Here is a 19,057-nt window from a genome sequence, read left to right on the forward strand (position 1 = left end):
TCAGTAATATTGTGAAATATTGTTACCATAAAATAACTGCTTTCAATTTTAATATATGTAATTTCTATTTATATATATTATTATTATGAATATATGTACTTTTTTTCAGGATTATTTAATGAATAGAAAATTAGCTCTTATCTGAGAAAAACAAACAAACAACAAAAAAACGTTTGTAAATGTACTCAATATACCATTCAAAAGCTTGGAGTCAGGTTATAGAAATTAATATTTTTATGCAGGGATGCTTTAAACTGACCAAAAGTGACGATAATGTTACAATATAATGTTACAAAAGATTTATTTTTCAGAAAAATTATGTTCCTGAACTTTCTATTCATCAAAGAAACCTGAAAAAAATAATATACTATTATTATAATAGTTTTCAACATTATAATAACAATAACTGTTTTTGGAGCAGCAGATCAGAATATTAGACTGATTTCTGAAGGATTATGTGACTGTAGTAATCACAGGAATAAATTACTTTTAAAAATATATTCAAATAGAAAACAGTTGATTTATATAGCCTAGTAAAATTGTACTTTGGATCAAATTAATGCAGGCTTGGTGAGCAGAAGAGAGTTCTTTATACAATATTAAAAATCTTACTGGTTTATGTGTGGTATTGCATCGACTGTAATAAAATAGTAATCCTTGAACCCCTGCAGTTGCATGATTTTATTGTAGTTGCGAAGTCTCCCACTAGATGGCGGAATAAAGAAGCAAGAGCCACGTTTTTTTGGAGGTGCATTATGGGAAAAGACGTGCATCGCACACATGTGGCCCCTGATCAGAGCAGAACGTGTCTGGAGCAAAAGCAACCGGACTCTATCAGCGGCAGCTGTTTGAATCATTAAAACAGGATTATCCATCCATACACAATAAAGGAAAATGAGACCAGGTAAGTCAATGATAGTTTATTTTATACATATATGATTGTTTTCATTGTCTGGCGATAAAATATTAATGTTTAGAAGTATTGGTTTTGCTCGAGGGGAAGCATGCCGACCAAGTTAGCCACGCGCTTTAAGTTTAAGACCACTAAACGCTCTTTCTCTGAAATGTAATAAGACTTTGTTATTTTATTTTTATTTCTTTAAACATATTAGTGTGGTCGTACTGTGTTACGTATAACATATTATAAAATTCGTTGTTTTAATTTAGGCTATAATATTTTTGCGATGCATAACATTGTGCGTTTGAGCGACCGAGCCACGCTGCGCACGCGGAGCGGAAAACCACATGGCTTTTCACCAAATCAGCTTTTGTTTCTAAAATCACAATAGTTTACCAAGTTTTTCTTTCCGTTTTATTTTGTCTGGACATTGTGCACAGGATTGTTTTCATCGTCGAGTTTTCACACATTGTTGAGGACCACGTGGGCTTAGGAAATTATATATTGTTTGGCAGACTGTGCATCTGGAAACCCAAGTAAAAACTAATAATTTTGGTTTAGTCGACAACATGTAACAAAACCTTATAATACACACAAACTAAAGGTACCAGTGAATGGAATTTAACTTTGTATACAGTTAGTTGTGGAGTCTAGTGGTTGGGGACTTTAGTTAAAACTGACTAACATACAGTTTGACGCTATCTAAAGTAATATGGTGTAATATTTGTTTAGCCAGAAATAAAGTCTTACTGTGATTCATTCAGTGAATTAATATATTTGCTTTCTTTTGACAGGTTTCAGCCCTAGAGGAGGTGGCCGAGGTGGTTTTGGAGGAAGAGGAGGAGGATTTGGAGGAAGAGGAGGAGGAGACCGTGGAGGAAGAGGAGGATTTCGAGGAGGTAGAGGTGGTGGCGGTAAGCAAGTTTATAATCTTTTCATTATATTTCCTTTTATATGTGTAATTCTGGTGTTCTATGTTATTGTTTGTAACATTTGGCTAATACGTGGAAGTGTTAGCGTTAGCTGGTGTGTGTGTTTATGTATTTAAACACACATATTTGAACCTGGACCACAAAACCAGTCATATGGGTAAATTTTTTTAAATTGAGAACTGTTTGTAATCTGAAAGCTGAATAAATAAGCTTGATTCCTAAGATTGTTAGAAAATATTTACATTTTGAACCTTTAAGTCGCCAAAAGTTCAAAAAAATGAAGCATCACAGCATCCAACATTGATAATAAATCAGCATATTAGAATGATTTCCGCAGGATCATGTGACACTGAAGACTGAGAGAGTAATGATGATACAAATTCAGCTTTGCATCACATGAATAAATTCTATTTTAAAGTACATTAGAATAGAAAAGCAGTATTTTAAATTATATAATTTAAGGTATACTGCTTTTTATTTATACTAAATATTTAAATATATGTGTATAATCAATATTTCTGTCCTTTTAAATATACTTTTTGTTTTCTAGTTTAGTATGCAAGAAAATGTGACATTGTGTTTCCATTCATTTTAATCTCTGTATCTCTTGTTTGATGAAGGTGGAGGATTCCGGTCCCCTGGAGGTGATGGTGGCTTCCGTGGACGAGGGGGCGGACGTGGCACTCCTAGGGGCCGGGGAGGACGAGGAGGGTTCAGAGGGGGCAAACAGGTGACTGTAGAGCCCCACAGACATGAAGGTGGGTCATCAACGTCACAGTTTTGAGTTGCTGTGGTTTCTGTGAATGTGTTGAATGACCATGTTCTGTTTAAAAATGCAGGGGTTTTTATCTGCCGTGGTAAAGAGGACGCTCTGGTCACAAAGAACATGGTGGTCGGAGAATCTGTGTACGGAGAAAAGAGAATAAATGTTGAGGTGAGCCTATAGAAGTCTTTAATGTTCACTAGAGCAGTGTTTCCCAGTTTTTTTTTTTTTTTTTAAGTAGCGGCACCCTCTGGATATTAACACATTTTTAGCACCCTACAAAATTAATTGCCAATACTTGAATTTGTAACTTCGATATGATACTTTGAAAAGCATAGATATTCATTACAGCAGGGAAGAACTGCAGAATATAGATACAGATGTTTTTAATGTTATAAAAATCATCAATGGTGGCAATCAGTAGGCTAATTTCTAATGAAGAGACCAAATTTATATGACAGATTTTAATGTAGGCTTTTATTCATATTTAAACATTGTTCAATAATCATTATATCTAGCCATCTCACAATTTTTGCTCACTCAATGTATTTTTGATTTTACAGTGGGGTAATTTTGTTGCAGTAGAACTAGATGGCTTGATTTCAAACATTGAATTGAATTAAAAATGGCAAGCCAATTGCTAATAGCACAGATAAAAGAATGCAACAGATAAAACATAATGATAAGCCTTTAAATGAAAGAAATAGTTTTTTACTCAGCCTCAGGTCTAACAGTTGGGCTATTAAGAGATTTAGGTTTATTTATTTTTTAATACCAATTATCCAATTCATGTTTAGTCCTAGAAAGCTATCATTATTAGAAAATGTGAGCATAGCAGCTAGCAGCTCAATTAATGAGAGGGCAGTGTGTCATACCATGTAAAAGTGAAACCTGAGCGGTAAACTAATTTTCGGCAGCCAGAATTTCGGTGCATCTCTAATTATTGGCGACATCAGAAATGGATATTATATAATAGATGCTTATTTGAACAATTTAGCTATCTAAAAATGGGAAACACTAGACTAGAGTACCTCTAGAAAGCACTGTATTCATAACATGTTCATTTTTTTCTGATGTAAGGAAGGGGAAACTAAAATTGAGTACAGAGCATGGAATCCTTTCCGGTCGAAGCTGGCCGCAGCCATTTTAGGAGGTGTTGACCAGATCCACATTAAGCCAGGAGCGAAGGTCATGTACTTAGGAGCCGCATCAGGAACTACTGTATCCCATGTTTCTGACATCGTTGGACCGGTACGTGTATATCTTTTTATAATTGTTAAAGTCCATGTCTGCACAGATCACTACCAGATATAATATACTGATACAAAGTGTGTATTTTCTGCATAATACTGTGTATTGTAATAATATAAGCTGCTTTCCACCAAAATTTCACCCCAGACCTGTTGGTGTCTACATTTCTATTGTGGTCTAAAGTACCATACTGATAGTCTGGCTACTGCTATTTTCCTCTCTGTATTTACGTAAGATGAAATGTGATATCAAAAACTGACTCTTTTCGTTTTCATTTTAGCATAGGCTATTAATAAACTGAAATATTTTAAAACTACATTTCATGAAACAATGACAGTATAATAAAAAACATTATGCAAATAAATGGTGGTTTAAATGCAATGCTGTGTGAACTCAACCAATCAGCATGTTCAGAGCCCAAGTCCCGCCCCAAAACGTTTTGGACCTTTATAAAAGTACTACCTTGTGAACAAGGTCTTTCTGAGGGGCAGATTTTTACCTGGAACTTCTTTAGATTCTTAGATTCTGATTCTTTTGCTGGAAACACAGAGTACCAGCCCAAAGTCCCTAGTTCCTGTGGAATGTTCCTGCCGTGGAAAAAAGGGGCTATAGTTGTGTAAATATAAAGTTGGAATGGCATTTTTAAATTGCAAATTAATTGCAATTAATTATTCCAATAGCAGTGTTATCTTTGTTTTTGTCTGTTGTAGTTTCAGTAATTTTTTTCTACATTTTGTAGTTTTAATCTGTTTTAGCATTTTCAGTTACTGAATTATTTTGAATTTAGTTAATGCTGTTTTATTTATGTGAATCTAAGTTTAATTTCTAGAAGCACTGATTGACATTTTCAGTTTTTTATTTTCTTCTCGTAGGAGGGATTGGTGTATGCGGTGGAGTTCTCCCACAGATCAGGCAGAGACTTGCTGAATGTGGCCAAAAAGAGAACCAACATTATTCCCATCATTGAAGATGCACGACACCCACACAAATATCGCATGCTTGTTGGTAAGTTCCTGTGATGTGAACATACGAAAGGTAAAGAATGCACATTTCAAGGCAGTTTGATAAAGCACTGCACTGTTCTCTCAGGTATGGTGGACGTCATCTTTGCTGATGTTGCTCAGCCTGACCAAACAAGAATTGTTGCCCTCAATGCACACAATTTCCTGAAGAATGGAGGACATTTTGTTATTTCCATCAAGGTAAAAGAAGCAAATGATTATCCTGCTTTTTTTTTTTTTTTTTTTTTCTGCGAGTCTTCAGTTGTTAACTGTCGTATTTTCTTCCTCAGGCTAACTGCATTGATTCAACAGCCGCTCCAGAGGCAGTGTTTGCATCAGAGGTTAAGAAGATGAGCTCTGAGAACATGAAACCTCAGGAGCAGCTGACACTGGAGCCGTATGAGAGAGATCACGCAGTTGTTGTGGGAATCTACAGGTGAATCTTGATGCATTAACTTACGAGAACTATGAAGGAACTTTCATACTTCAAGAAAGCAATTAGATTCCTATACCTTCTAGTCTGAAATTTTTCTTTTATAATTAAGTTGTGCCTAAAATTTATTTATTTTTTTGCAGACCGCCACCCAAGCAGAAGAAGTAGGGTTTCTCTGGAAATTCATCACTAGTCACATCCTTCTTTCTCCTGAAATATACGCTTCTGCCACTAGATGGACCCACAGTTTGCAGATGACAAAAGACTGATAAAAGTGAACCATTTTCTCTTGTCCTCAGGGTTGGGAGTGTACCCCTTTATACCTGATTGGAACAGGCAACATATTCTTTATGGAGAGTAACTCTGCTCCCGTTTTTTTTATTTTTATGATCATCTGTCATGTAGTAATCTACTATGAATTTTGTGTTTTGCTTGTAAGAATTGTTGGAAGCTAGATGTGTTGTTAAATAAATCAACAGTTTTGCTTATAGCTTGTTTTTCTTTTGAATATTTTTAGTAAAGAAAATGTATCATTTTTAATTCTTTGTTTTGTTTGTACCTCTAAAAGAATGTTTCAAGAAGGTAATTCAAAACTTCATATGCATTAGTATAAACCCATATCACCGGCCTTTAATACGTGTACTTGTTAAGCCAGTCTTAATTTTGTATGCTGTTTTCTCAGCACAATCATCTGACAAGTACCCAGAACCCCTTCTGCAGCACCTGGATTCCTCAAACTAGCTTTTGATTAGTTAAATTTTTAATTTTTTTTTCTTGCAAGGCACTGTGTGAGGCATGTCTTTGCTAGGGTAATGGTTAGTAATCTGAACTGTATTGTTAGTGAACTAAAGGTTCAGATGCTTAATTGTACAGAAGTTCTGTGATCACAAGCAGGTAATTATAAAACGTAAAAAATATATATATTAAAAAGCATGACATTTTTTCAGTTCATTTCTAAAAAATTAAGTTCTAGAAATCTAGATAGGAAGTAAATCGTCATGATCTCAAACAGAATATAATCTTAATTCTCACGTGCAGTTATCACAAATTGTTGATGGCCAAATCAAGCTATAGCTACACCACTTTGATCAAGGGCTTAAGTGTTTAAACACTGATAATGCTGCACTGAGATTTGAAAAAGACTCGTGGAAGCGAAATGGTAGATATGGGTTGATTTGAAGACTTTGGTTATCGCTATCATATCCACCAAATTATTCATCACGTCTCACAACGTAAAGAAAGGCATTCATTTTCTGACACGTTCTTTTAAAACGATACGTTTTTCTGTGTAGAAATCGTTTCCGCAGAATGGAAACAAAACTAAAATTTCAGAAAAACAACAGGAACCAAGTATCAAGATCTTGCGTGAGGGGACCAAATAGGCGGTTGCACAAAAGACAGCAGCATGGACGGCACAAGAAGTGTGAGAAGAACTAAAGAAGAGAAAAAACTGCTTCGAAGGCAAATTAAAGCCAGCCACACTTTATTGAAGCACGAGGGTATAAGCACAGCGTCCCATCCCACAAAGGTACTTAAAAAGCTCCTTTTGATGAATTGTCAGTGGGATATGGATCGATCAAATCACACAGTTGAGTTTAAATAGCCAGCACTGTTAGATATCGGTCATCATATGTGTGTATTTGAATACGAAATACGTTTTTATTACAGTCTGTAAATGTATGAGATAACACTGAATCTACGTACTCTTTTGTAAATGAATGCTGATGGTAATTATGAATTAATAATTGATAAAAGTTGCATGCTTCTGCATATTTCATTCAGTAACAAGTCTCTTGGTTAAGTTTGTTGAATGTATAAACTCCCCATTCTTTCAAATGGTGAAACATGCAGTTCATCGCTCGGCATAAATGGCTCATAAAGGCAGTCAGTAATGTGTTTGTTCGTGATTGTCTGTTGTGTAGCATCTGGTGGTGTCTAATGGAGGTTTGGGGAATGGAGTGAGCAGAGAGTCACTAATGGAGGTCCTCAAAGAGGGAGGTCCTGTCGAGTCTCTCCTCACCCCTCCAGCGAAACCATATGCGTTTGTGACATATTCTTCAACCGAAGCAGGCCAGAATGCATGCACACTCCTCAATGGACGAGCACTGCAATGTCACGATCAGACTGTGATGCTTTATTTCAGCTTTGTTGAGAAAGGTATATGTCACGTGAGTCTTATATATAATCTATTCAGTGAGCCTTACAACAAAGTGTTTGTAATGGATCTCAACTTTGTTTGTCAGTGGACGGTGACAGGAGTGTGTCCTGTGCTTTGCCTCCTGGTCTGTCTGTGTTGGAGGATTTTGTGTCTCCAGAGGAGGAGCTTCAGCTGCTTCAGGCTGTTGATTGGATGCCACATACTGATGATGTCACAGGTAAGAGATACTTGACAGCCTCGGTAAGAATTCGTGTAAATCAGCAAATAAAAAAGAAAAACATTACTTTGTTTAATCCTCTGTCACATATTCATATATAGCAGACTTATTTAATAGTAGTAATGATAATAATGTTTATTTTTGTGTTGCAGTGCAGAAAGCTTTAAAACACAGACGAGTAAAGCATTATGGGTATGAGTTTCGGTATGATAATAACAACGTTGACAAAGATAAGCCCTTAACAGGTGGTAAGTATGAAAATATCTAAAAAATTTTGCATCACTTTTATTTTTTTGTGATGAGTGTTTTTGAAATATTTTTTTAAGTTTCTAATACCCACTTATTACTTAAAAAAAAAAAACACAGTAAAAACAGTAATATTGTAAAATGTAACATGTAAGACAACATCTATTTTAATGTTTTAAAATGTTATTAATTCATGTAATGTCTGAATTTTTAGCTGCCATTTACTCTAGTCATGATTATTACATTCAATGTTGAATACATTTGTGCCGCTTAATATTTCAGTGGAAAACATGCTACATTTGTTTTTTGCAGGATCCTCTGATTAATAAAAAGTAAAACAAACAACAACAACAAAACCTGCATTTATTTAAAATAATATGTCTTTACTGTTTCTTTTTGGTCAACATAATGCATCATTGCTGAATAAAAGTGTTCGTTTTCTATAAATACCAGAATGGTAGTGTATATATTTACACACAATCTAATTATTAAATGTCATAATTCTAAAATTGAATAGACACCTGTCATTTCAGGCCTGCCGGCAGAATGTGATGCTTTATTACAAAGATGTTTGGCTGATGGCCACATAAGTGTCCTTCCAGACCAGCTCACTGTAAACCAATACCAAAGTGGACAAGGTAGTACATCATGTATTTGTGCAGCCGATGGGAGATTTACGTCTGCCTCTAGGACTAAATGTTATTGTCTGGTACAGGGATTCCCCCTCATGTGGACACTCACTCTGCTTTTGAGGATCCCATCCTTTCCTTGAGTCTCGGAGCAAAGGTACGAATAAATTAAGCACTAAAATGTCAGTAATTATGGATTACCAGAAATATGTTTATTTTTGGGAATATGATATGATATGTTTCTGTTTACATTTTTTATAGATTTGCATGAAACACATTGTTGGGTCAGGGTGTTCTGTTACACCAGACCTGTTTGTAGCCTTATTGATTGGTCATGGTGCAGCAACATTATTGATTATCTGATTTTCCTTGGTCAAAACAAAGATGGAGATGGAAAATTAACCTCATGATTTTCTTATATGGATACATAAAGACATCGTGCTATTTTCCTTTAGACAGTAATGGACTTTAAACATCCTGACGGGCGTTCAGTCGCTGTGGTGCTGCCAGAGCGGAGTTTGCTAGTGATGAAAGGAGAGAGCCGTTATCTGTGGACTCACGGGTGAGAAACTTGATCTTTTTTTTGTACATATACATTAAATACAATATATGTCCCAAAATATTTGTGCAGACAACACTAAACACCTATACTTTCTTTGGATTTTTGTTTGATTTTGTTTCATCATTATAAATTTATTATCATTCAATGTTTACTAAAGTATATTATATTATACAGTATTATATTATAAATCCTTTGTTTTAGGGTGAGATGATCATGTTTTTTATATGTTTCATGTCAGCATAACACCTCGGAAGTTTGATGTGGTACCAGTGTCGGAGGTTGAAGGGTCAGGGGTCATGACCTCTGACTTGAGTAATCTGACCCTGAACCGTCGTGGTACCAGGACATCTCTCACGTTCCGCAAAATCAGACATGTGCCCTGCAACTGTGGTGAGCATGTGAAGTATTTGCTTAGGCAGGCAAATATTTGTCATGTCTAAGTACAGTACCATTTACATTTATTTATTTATTTTTAATTTATTAGTACTTTTATTTGAACAAGGATGCATTAAAAGTGACAGTAGCAAGATTTGTATTTTATTTCTATTTTAAATAATTGCTGTTATTTTTAATGGGATAGTTTAGCCAAAAATGAAAATTCTTTCATTTAATTACTCGCCCTAATGCCATTTCAAACCCATAAGACCTTTGTTCTTCTTCAGAACACAAATTAAGATAGTTTTGATGAAATCCAAAAGCTCTCTGACCCTCCATGGACAACAACACAACTACCAGGTTCAAGGCCCAGAAAGCTAGTAAGGACATCATTAAAATAGTCCATGTGACATCAGTGGTTCAACCTTAATTTTCTGAAGCAACAAGATTACTTTTTGTGTGACAAGAAAAAAAAAAAGACCTTATTCATCAATTTCTTCATAAAATTACGGTTGAACCACTGATGTCATATGGACTATTTGTTGTTACCCTAGATGTTACCTTTCTGGGCCTTGAACGTGGTAATTACCTTGCTGTCTATGCAGGGTCAGAAAGCGTTCAGATTTCCTCAAAAATATCTTAATTTTTGTTGCAAAGATGAACGAAGGTCATATGGGTTTGAAACAACATGAGGCTGAGTAATTAATGATTCATGTTTCCGGTGAACTATCCCTTACAAAAATATATCACAGTTTCTACAAAAACCTTAAGCAGCACAACTGTTTTAACATTGATGATAATAAGAATTGTTTCATGAGCAACAAATAAGCATACTAGAATGATTTCTGAATGGATCATGTGACACTGAAGACTGCTGAAAATTCATCACAGCATTTCAGCGTTATAAGTTCTTATTGTATTTCACAGTATTACTGTTTTTACTTTATTTCTGAACAAATATATAGAGCCTTAGTAGAGACCTTTTTTTTAAACATATATTAAAAAAAAAATCATACCAAGCCCAAACTTTGATTGGCAGTGCACAGACATATAAATGACATATGAAGGTCATTCTGCATTTGTTTATTTTTTTAAATCATGTGAATTCATGACAAGAATCATTTTATTTCCTGTTGTAGCCTATCCATCTGTATGTGATAGCCAGCGGCCGCCTTCTCCACCTACTGTGCCTGTTGCTGAAGGTGATGCGTGTCATTTAGAGGAGCAGTATGTTCATCAGGTCTATGAAGAGATTTCCTCCCACTTCAGCAGCACACGACACTCACCGTGGCCCCGCGTGCGAGATTTCCTACTGTCACTGCCGCCTGGAAGTATTCTGGCAGACGTCGGATGCGGCAATGGCAAATACCTGGGGATCAACCCTGAAGTTATATCTGTAAGTAATGTACCAGGAAGTAAGATGGACTTGGTCTGACAGGTCGTGGTTATTAGTTACAATTATGATGATTTCCATTACTTTAACTCTTTCACTAATAGAGATCTGGGCTGTAACACCTATTGTCTGTCCATTTGTAGATGGGCTGTGACCGCAGTGCTAATCTAGTGCAGATCTGTGTTGAGCGGGGTTATGAGGCATTCGTGTCAGATGCACTGTCTGTCCCGCTTCGCAGTGGCAGCTGTGATGCCTGCATCTCTATTGCAGTCATACATCATTTCTCAACACAGGTGAGCATACTGTGTAATTAAGGGGGAAACAACTTATTTTAATATTATTTGTGAACCTGGACCACAAAACCAGTCTTAAAGCTGCAGTTCAAAACTTTTTTGTGTTCAAAATGTATATAATAAGCAAGTACACCATGAATCAGTATTGTTCACCTATAATAAGAGTTTGTATTTGGACTATTTTAGGCTGGTTTGGGTAGTTAACCCTGCAGAGTAGCCCAGTACCTGCGTGAGTCGTCATGGACATAAACAGAGAGAAGTAGCTCCAACTACAGTATTGTTTTGCAAGACGCACTCTGTTCTGTTTATTAACCACTAGAGCGAGAAAAGTTACAGAGTGCAGCTTTAAGTCACAGGGGTATATTTGTAGGAATATCTAAAAATACATTGTATGGGTCAAAATTATCCATTTTTCTTTTATGCCAAAAATAGGATATTAAGTAAAGATCATGTTCCATAAAGATATCTTGTAAATTATCTACCATAAATATATCAAAATTTAATTTTTTGATTAGTAATATGCATTGCTAAGGACTTAATTTGCACACCTTTAAAAGCGTTTTTCCCTTAGATTTCTGATTTTCAATTAGTCGTATATCAGCCAAATATTGTCCTTTACTAATAAAAAACAAAAAAACAATACATCAGTGAAAAGCTCATTTATTCTGCTTCTTATCAGATGATGTATAAATCTCAATTTCTAAAAGTTGACTGGTTTTGTTGCCCAGGGTCACATGGGAACTTCCTCTGAAGTCCACTTGCACTGTAATAATGTTATTTGTCTTTCATAATTTAGTTTTTCACAACCATTTTCCACCTACTTTGTGACATGAAACATGATGCTGTGAGAGAAATAACACTTATTTGTACATAGAGCACCAGTGCTTTGGTCAACTAACATAAAGGCTACAGCTTTTCCAAGAAAAAAAAAAAAAAAAAGATCATACTTTTTTCAGAAAGGAATCTGCATAAAATTAATCAAATGTGATGGTAAATACATTGGTTAAAAAAAAATCAAATTCAAATAAATTATGTTCTTTTGAATTTTTTGCTTAAAAAAACAAAAACATAAGATCTATCATGGTTTCCTCAAAAATATTAATATTCACAATTGTTTTGAACATTGATGATTATAAGAAATGTTTCTTGAGCCTCACATCAGAAAATGATTTATGAAAGATCACGTGACACTGAAGATTGGATTAATGGCTGCTAAAAAATTCAGCTTTGCAATCACAGAAATAAATTTGACATTTAAAAATGTAATTTGTAAATTGTAATATTTGTAATCAAATAAATGCAGTAAGTCTTCTTTCAAAAACACAAAAAAATCCCCAAACGTTTAAACAGTAGTGTGTTTTTAACAAACTTTAATACATTTTACTTTGATAATGTAATCATTCGTTTTTCTGGTGTTTAGGAATAATTATCTCTCTGTTTTTCTTATTACCTCCACATGAAAGTTATTTATCTGATTGTGATCTAATTGTGAATTGGGTATTTTTGCAGCTTATTTTCAATAAATAGTTTTTTCTCCTAAATATTTTAATCTCATAAAAATATTTTTAAAATGATTCCTGCGTTCTTCTGTCTCTTAAAAGTTGTTCATTGTTTAATGAATTAACAAAATATTCATTTTAAATGCAATATAAATCACTATGGATCAAAACATCTTTTAAATACATAAATGTAAAAAAAAAGTCATGCAAATCTGTACATGATGCTGAACTAAGTGCATGTGTTGTTAGGAGCGAAGACAGGCTGCTGTCAGAGAGCTGGTTCGGTTATTAAAGGTGGGAGGAAGAGCTCTGATCTACGTTTGGGCCATGGAGCAGGAATACAACAAGCAGAAATCAAAATATCTGAAAGAAAGAACAACTGAGGCTAGTGTGGAGAGAAGCGGTGAGCTTGAAACAGAAGAAAACATGTTCAACCAACAGGAGGAGCATGATGGGAAAACTGCCTCAGACATGAAATGCACAGAGGAGCAGAATGTGACACAGCCCAGAATCCACATCCATACAAACCGCACCGCTTTCCTTTCCCAAGATCTCCTGGTGCCGTGGCACCTCAAATGTAATGCGGATAAGACCAAGGGAGAGCAGATTGGAAGCACAAAGGGCCCCTTGGAGAACACGAGTCAGGGGCCTGTATTCCACCGCTACTATCACGTCTTCCAGCAGGGAGAGCTAGAAGAGATGTGCTGTTGTGTGACAGCTGTTAAAGTGCTTAGGAGCTACCATGATCAGGGTAACTGGTGTGTGGAACTGGAGAAGACACACGGTGACTCTTCATAGAACAATATTCCACAGAAGAAAATCAATTCTAGCTTATTGTAGAAATGCAGTTTTAAAATAAAATGTTCATGCATGCAGTGACAAATAATAAAACACCTGAAGAACTGTTCCTGGATATGTTCAGTTTTCATAAAGCAGTACAAAATGTTGCTTTGTATTCTTTCTGGTGCAAAACATACCTCACTTAAATTCTCTCCTGCAGTGAAAAACTGTTATAATGTTAACGTCAACCTGATTTATGCTTTTATCACTTAACCTCTACAGTAAAGCAAGGTAAGCACCATAAGTATGTCAATACATTAACATTTTTGCATGTTATTAGTGCCCAAGCTTAAAATGTAACCTTACAAATTTTCTGCATTATGCATACAGGGGTCCCAGCTCCGTCTCTACAGCACTGTTCAGAAGTTTACATTTGGTAAGATTTTTTTATTGTGTTTGAAAGAAGTCTCATATGCTCACCAAGGAAGCTTTTTTTTTTAATAAAAAAATACAGTGAAACCGTAATATTGTAAATAAGTTAAATATTTAAAATAAGTCTTCTGTTCTAATATATTTTAAAAACCACGTTATTCCTGTGCTGTAAAGCTGAATTTTCAGCAGCCGTTACTCCAGTCTTCGGAATTCATTCTAATATAGTGATTTGTCCCTCAAGAAAGGTTTCTTATTATTATTATTATGAGTGATGAAAACAGGTGTTCTGCTTGATATTTTTGTGTTTGAAACCGCAATCTCTTTTTTCAGGAGTCTTTAATGAATGTTACAAAAAAAAATTGAAAATACCTTTAAATATCAATTTTGATCTATTGCTTAATATGTATTGATTTCTTTAAATTATTATGTATTTACTGACATCATTTATTTAAAAAATTATGTATTTACTGACCATTTTAACAGTATACTTGACCTGAAAAGCATGTTTTTGGTTTTCGACGCTGTTGAACTCGCTGTTGTATCTTTGTAAACCACTAGATGTCGTCAATCTCTGTCAGAGGTAAAGGTATGAACTTTCACCTTGAGTTTGATGACGAACTTCCTGCATTTTTACATTTTTAAGTAAGCTAGGTTGACCTGGTGGCTCAATTCGTTTATATCCAATTAAAAATATATACTTTTGCGTTTTATCATAAACTACGGTAGGTCTCACACATGAATAAAGACTAGAGGGGACGCAAGGGTCAGTTCTGACGGACTTTATTTCAGTCTTCACTTCCTCACACAATCTTACAGACGTGTAAATGTTAAAGCTTAAAAGGTTAGGGAAAAAGACACCTATAAATATGTTTGGTGTGAGGAGAGCTGGGCACATTTGTGACCTTGTCTTTTATCCCATTGGCACATTCAGACGGTTTTAAATGGTGCCCTCGGCCTGAAACAATGAGGAATTCATGTTATGATGATGAAAGAGGATGTAAATAAAGACCTCGGTTAACTTAATCAGTTCCACATCCACTGGACAACCCCTTCCTCGATAAAACTTTCTTGAATAACTACATATATATTTGATTTATCAACTAGTGGCATTAGTGACTTATATTTGAGCACTATCAAATAACTAACCAAATCGAATGAAGTGTATCGCAGAAGAGACAAGTGGTTTCACTAAATAAATTACACGATATATAACTGCGGTGGCGTTTGTTTTAACGGTTATGAAGCCTAAAACCTAACTTTGCAGTAAGTTGTGCTTTGTAAAGCTCAAAATATTTAGACCTTAGTATCATTCAAAGTATTAAAAATCTATAATCAAGGTAATGGGACGCATGGTTACTTTTCAGCAGAAAAATAATAGCTTAAACTGGTTTGTTTGTGTTTAAACTGGTCTCCTCTTACCAAATTGTCTAAAAAGCCCCAAACATCTCTTTAAAAAAAAAACACTGAGACCAGCAAACGGTCTTAAACGGTTTTCGAACGGGGGGAATGTAACTTGTTAACTTAATAAAATTAACAAATAAAAAAATTGGGGTGGGGGGGGGGGCCCAAGTACTTCATTATTGTCATGTCCCACGTCGGTTGTGCTGAAATACACACGTCGAGCTAAATTAAGATAAAAGGTTTTCTCAGTCAACCATTTATGGTCGCAGATTATCTCTGTGTGAGTAAACTGCTTCATATCTCCACAGCCTCGGCATTGTTCGTTTGCCTGGGCTTCAAGCAACCTATCACTTTATCTAATAGCTTGAAAGACGCACTCCAGCGCGCGTTTTCTAAATCATCGTTCCCGTAAAAGTATCGTTTTCCTCCCTTGTACAGGCAAATGCCGAGGCAAATCGCGCTAACAGCCGCTGGGCGCAGTCCGTTGTAGGGTTTGTTTAGGCGGCCATTTTGTGAACACTGCACACACACCGAGGCGAGCGCGCTTTGTAGCGGGGACGCGCTTTACCGTGCAGACCCTCTCTAGCGACGAGCAGCCTCGGAGCCGATCCGAGATTAACGGCAGTGAGGGGGGGTCCCTGGCGAATGCACATCGCTACTTGTAGCGGTGCGACGGTGAAACCCCGATTTAGTTCATCCGTTTTTCTTTCCTTTTCCTTTTTTTCAATTTAATCACTCTTCTTCTCACCCCACCACCTCTCGCTGCTGCTGCAAACCATCACGAGCGACGCGCTACTACACTGCCGCTGCTAGGCGATGTGATCGCGGTTAGCCTGAGCGCTAGCCGCCGAGACCCACACACTACCATCACCGCTACTTCCAGCGATTTCTGTCCCACGTCGAGGCGGAATAACGCGGAGCACCGAGAGGCGGTTGTCACCGTTGCATGTGCGGCTGCTCACCGGATCGGCGGTTGGCCGCGCCGGGGGTTTGAAGATGCTCCTGCCGCGCTCATTTGTGCTTCTGGGGGACTGTGAAAAGAAAGACAGATGTGCTGAAGAGGGATTGTAGATCGACGACAAGACGATAACCTGCGCGTTTAGTATTTTTTTTTTCGGGAGACGATCGCAGAAACCCGTCCGAAGGGGTGGCGGTTCGGGGGGAGGGGGTCGTTTTGCCGGGTTTTCGGTCCGCCCCGGTAACGTTACCTGTGTGGCGGATGATCGGACGGTAAAGGGGGAATACTGCTAATGGCTGCTTCGGGAAGCTGGACACGAAGCTGAGGTAAGACTAACGTTACAGTTGGTTTCTCAACACGCAAAACCCCTAACTTACTGTCGTTTGTTTCACGCGGATGATCTCTGCCTGTTCCCTCCTCGTTCCTTTCAAAGACACCGTGTTCCCAAAGATGCCTGATGCACAGGCCAGGACTTTGGGGACATATTCGGGGAACATATTCGGTTTGTTAGTTCATGTAAACTGGGTCACATTCAAAAGACCACGAGCAGGTATTTAAACGTTAAGTTACCCTCCTGTGCCATCCAGGGAGTAGCGGCTCAACTCATGGCAGACAGGCTGCTTGCTTGTCAGTGGATGTGATTTGCAATGATTAAAACCCTGCACTATATGTTCCCCGATCTCTTTTCAGCCATTTCGAGTATTAAACCGCTCATTCTGTGCGATATGTAAAAAATAAGCAACAGTCAAATCCATTGCATGACTGGCTTTTGCATCCATGCACCCATGAACATGTTCGACTGCGAGACCTTCAATGCATCCTTCGATCACCGCTTTTCATTACTCAGATTGATGAGTCAGGTTAGCCCATCACGTTTGTTTTAGACATCCAGTCGTCATGTAATGGCTGTTAAAAAATAAAAAATAAAGATATAAAAAAAAATCCCCGAGCATCAGCTCGGCCACAATTACATTAATGCAAAACTGCGGTGTTGCATGGGATGCAAATCTTGTGCACAGAATGCCTGAAAGCTATCGAAATCTGACAGATTCTGGTTGGTTTTTAACGCATTTACCGTTTAACAAAACGTATGACCGTGCTAGGAATTTTTTTGTGAATAAAACCTCGACTTTATTCCAGTGATCTTAATATATTGGGTGACGTTACAATTTTCCTTATAATGTTCATACGTGCACATTCGTGATGCTTGGAGGGAAATATATGGCCAATTCTTATTACAATCAATTCTGTAATACATTTGGATATGGCCCATTTACCCAGGTCTCTATTTCGCCCAGTGTGTGGATGAATCTGGCTATGCCTACACCCTTCATCTCCATACCGTTTTCTGCAAGGCTTCTGCTGTGGTGCTGAAGTAGCAATGCCGGTTCAAAATGGACACACTTCTGCTCTTCTTCTGCATGTTGCCATCTCGATCAGCCATTATACTGCAATCTTAGACATTGTCACCTTTAGGAATGTTTAAACAGGTATATTATTGCCACTGTGTTAGTTAGGATTCATACTTTGATTATTTTTCAGAACCAAAAATGGGTGGAAACATTTGGATTGAAGGTGAATCTTGGATTAAGGCTTTTGAGGTGGGGAAAAAAGAGATGCATGTTAAGTGATCGTCTCTTTTGATGCACGGTACTTTCAGTTGCAATGCAGGAGCCACCTGTCCCTTAAAATAGTGACTCTTTTATCTCCCTTTCCGGAATCGTTTAAACTTTTACATGCTTTTTTTGTGCTCTCGAACCACATTATTTATTTTTAATGTGTGACAAGCTCTGTTTTTGGATTTCTTTTGGTGTCCATGGCAAAGTGACACGGAGCTCTGAAAAGACTAACTTCATTTTTATGAAATATTGCAACAACTGTAAACATACTGTGGGTTTATAATAAAGGGGCTTTCAAGTATTTTTATTGAAAACTCATTCCATTTAAAGAGATAGCCAGTGATTTACTTGTAATATTAGGTATTTTGCAAGGTCTTGCATGGCTCATACTCTTAACTTTTAAACTTTAGAACTACATCAAGCCTCAAACTCAAATTTTACCATGTTGTCTCAAATGGACACAATATTCTGTATAGCATCAACCGCTTTCAGATGTGTATTCTGTGAGAACATCCATTGTAGTTGCCATTCAATTCTTGTAGCTGACATAAATCAAACTGGGATGGACACAAGCTAGTTGGTCTTTACGAAGACCACCTAAGGCAGTATTCCCCATTCATCTTGCAACAGGCCTACTACTAAATTTGATAGCTCTGGAAGGAGAGGACACACACGCTCTTGCAAAAACAGTTTATATAGACTTGTTTGAGCATATTAACCTGCATTTAGGCCCTTCTTGCTTTTCTTTCTGTAAACTCATGGTGAAAACTAGAGTAGAAATGTGCTGCTTATTTCCCATATCCCACCTCCCTATCAGTATTTCAGTCCGTCTGTCCCTGTGTGACTTTGCCCTTACTCTATCAGGACAAATCCCTTCACTCATCAGATGGCATATAGCCTAACACATCGATTTGGATGTGGCTCCTAACAAGCTTTTCCTCTAAAGCATGGCTTGCGTGTGTGGGGTCAACATGTGGCTCTGTGGATGAAAACAGTTTATACTGAAGTACGTTCTCCATTGAGGCTGTTTGGTAAGTGTTTTGTAAGTTCTTGAATTTTTAGAGTACAGACTTGCTCCTGTTGCTCATCACTATCTAAACTGCCAGCTGGACAAAGGATTTGGTGACCTGGGTCAAGTTTTTTCATTGACTTGAATCGAAGACCAGAAATAGTTCATTTGAGGAGATCCACAGAAATGTAATTCATTTACATATCAA

The 19,057-nt window shown here is 36.9% G+C and overlaps 3 protein-coding genes across 3 annotated transcripts in view; all 3 read left to right on the top strand.

Annotated features, from left to right (window-relative positions):
• The first annotated feature begins 751 nt into the window (after window positions 1–751).
• On the top strand, window positions 752–5,768 carry LOC113115889 (rRNA 2'-O-methyltransferase fibrillarin-like). The gene is made up of 9 exons (XM_026283601.1): window positions 752–904; window positions 1,693–1,812; window positions 2,451–2,588; window positions 2,670–2,764; window positions 3,674–3,844; window positions 4,717–4,849; window positions 4,934–5,046; window positions 5,136–5,281; window positions 5,422–5,768. Exons 1-9 carry the CDS (start codon window positions 895–897, stop codon window positions 5,444–5,446), a joined length of 951 nt encoding a protein of 316 aa, XP_026139386.1. The 5' UTR covers window positions 752–894; the 3' UTR covers window positions 5,447–5,768.
• Window positions 5,769–6,618: 850 nt separating this feature from the next.
• alkbh8 (alkB homolog 8, tRNA methyltransferase) lies at window positions 6,619–13,557 on the top strand. The gene is made up of 11 exons (XM_026283602.1): window positions 6,619–6,806; window positions 7,201–7,435; window positions 7,522–7,653; window positions 7,806–7,901; window positions 8,433–8,537; window positions 8,615–8,685; window positions 8,984–9,090; window positions 9,329–9,480; window positions 10,605–10,861; window positions 11,002–11,151; window positions 12,900–13,557. The coding sequence occupies exons 1-11, from the start codon at window positions 6,684–6,686 to the stop codon at window positions 13,446–13,448; spliced, it is 1,977 nt and encodes a 658-aa protein (XP_026139387.1). The 5' UTR covers window positions 6,619–6,683; the 3' UTR covers window positions 13,449–13,557.
• Window positions 13,558–15,785: 2,228 nt separating this feature from the next.
• Window positions 15,786–19,057, top strand: part of LOC113115892 (dual specificity tyrosine-phosphorylation-regulated kinase 1B-like) — a 43,427-nt gene continuing 40,155 nt past the window's right edge. Inside the window, exon 1 of the mRNA XM_026283606.1 lies at window positions 15,786–16,547. The gene's annotated coding sequence lies outside the window, so the exon portion shown is untranslated. The remainder of the gene's footprint in view (window positions 16,548–19,057) is intronic.

The sequence above is a fragment of the Carassius auratus genome, chromosome 16 (assembly GCF_003368295.1).
Source record: "Carassius auratus strain Wakin chromosome 16, ASM336829v1, whole genome shotgun sequence".
NCBI lineage: Eukaryota > Metazoa > Chordata > Actinopteri > Cypriniformes > Cyprinidae > Carassius > Carassius auratus.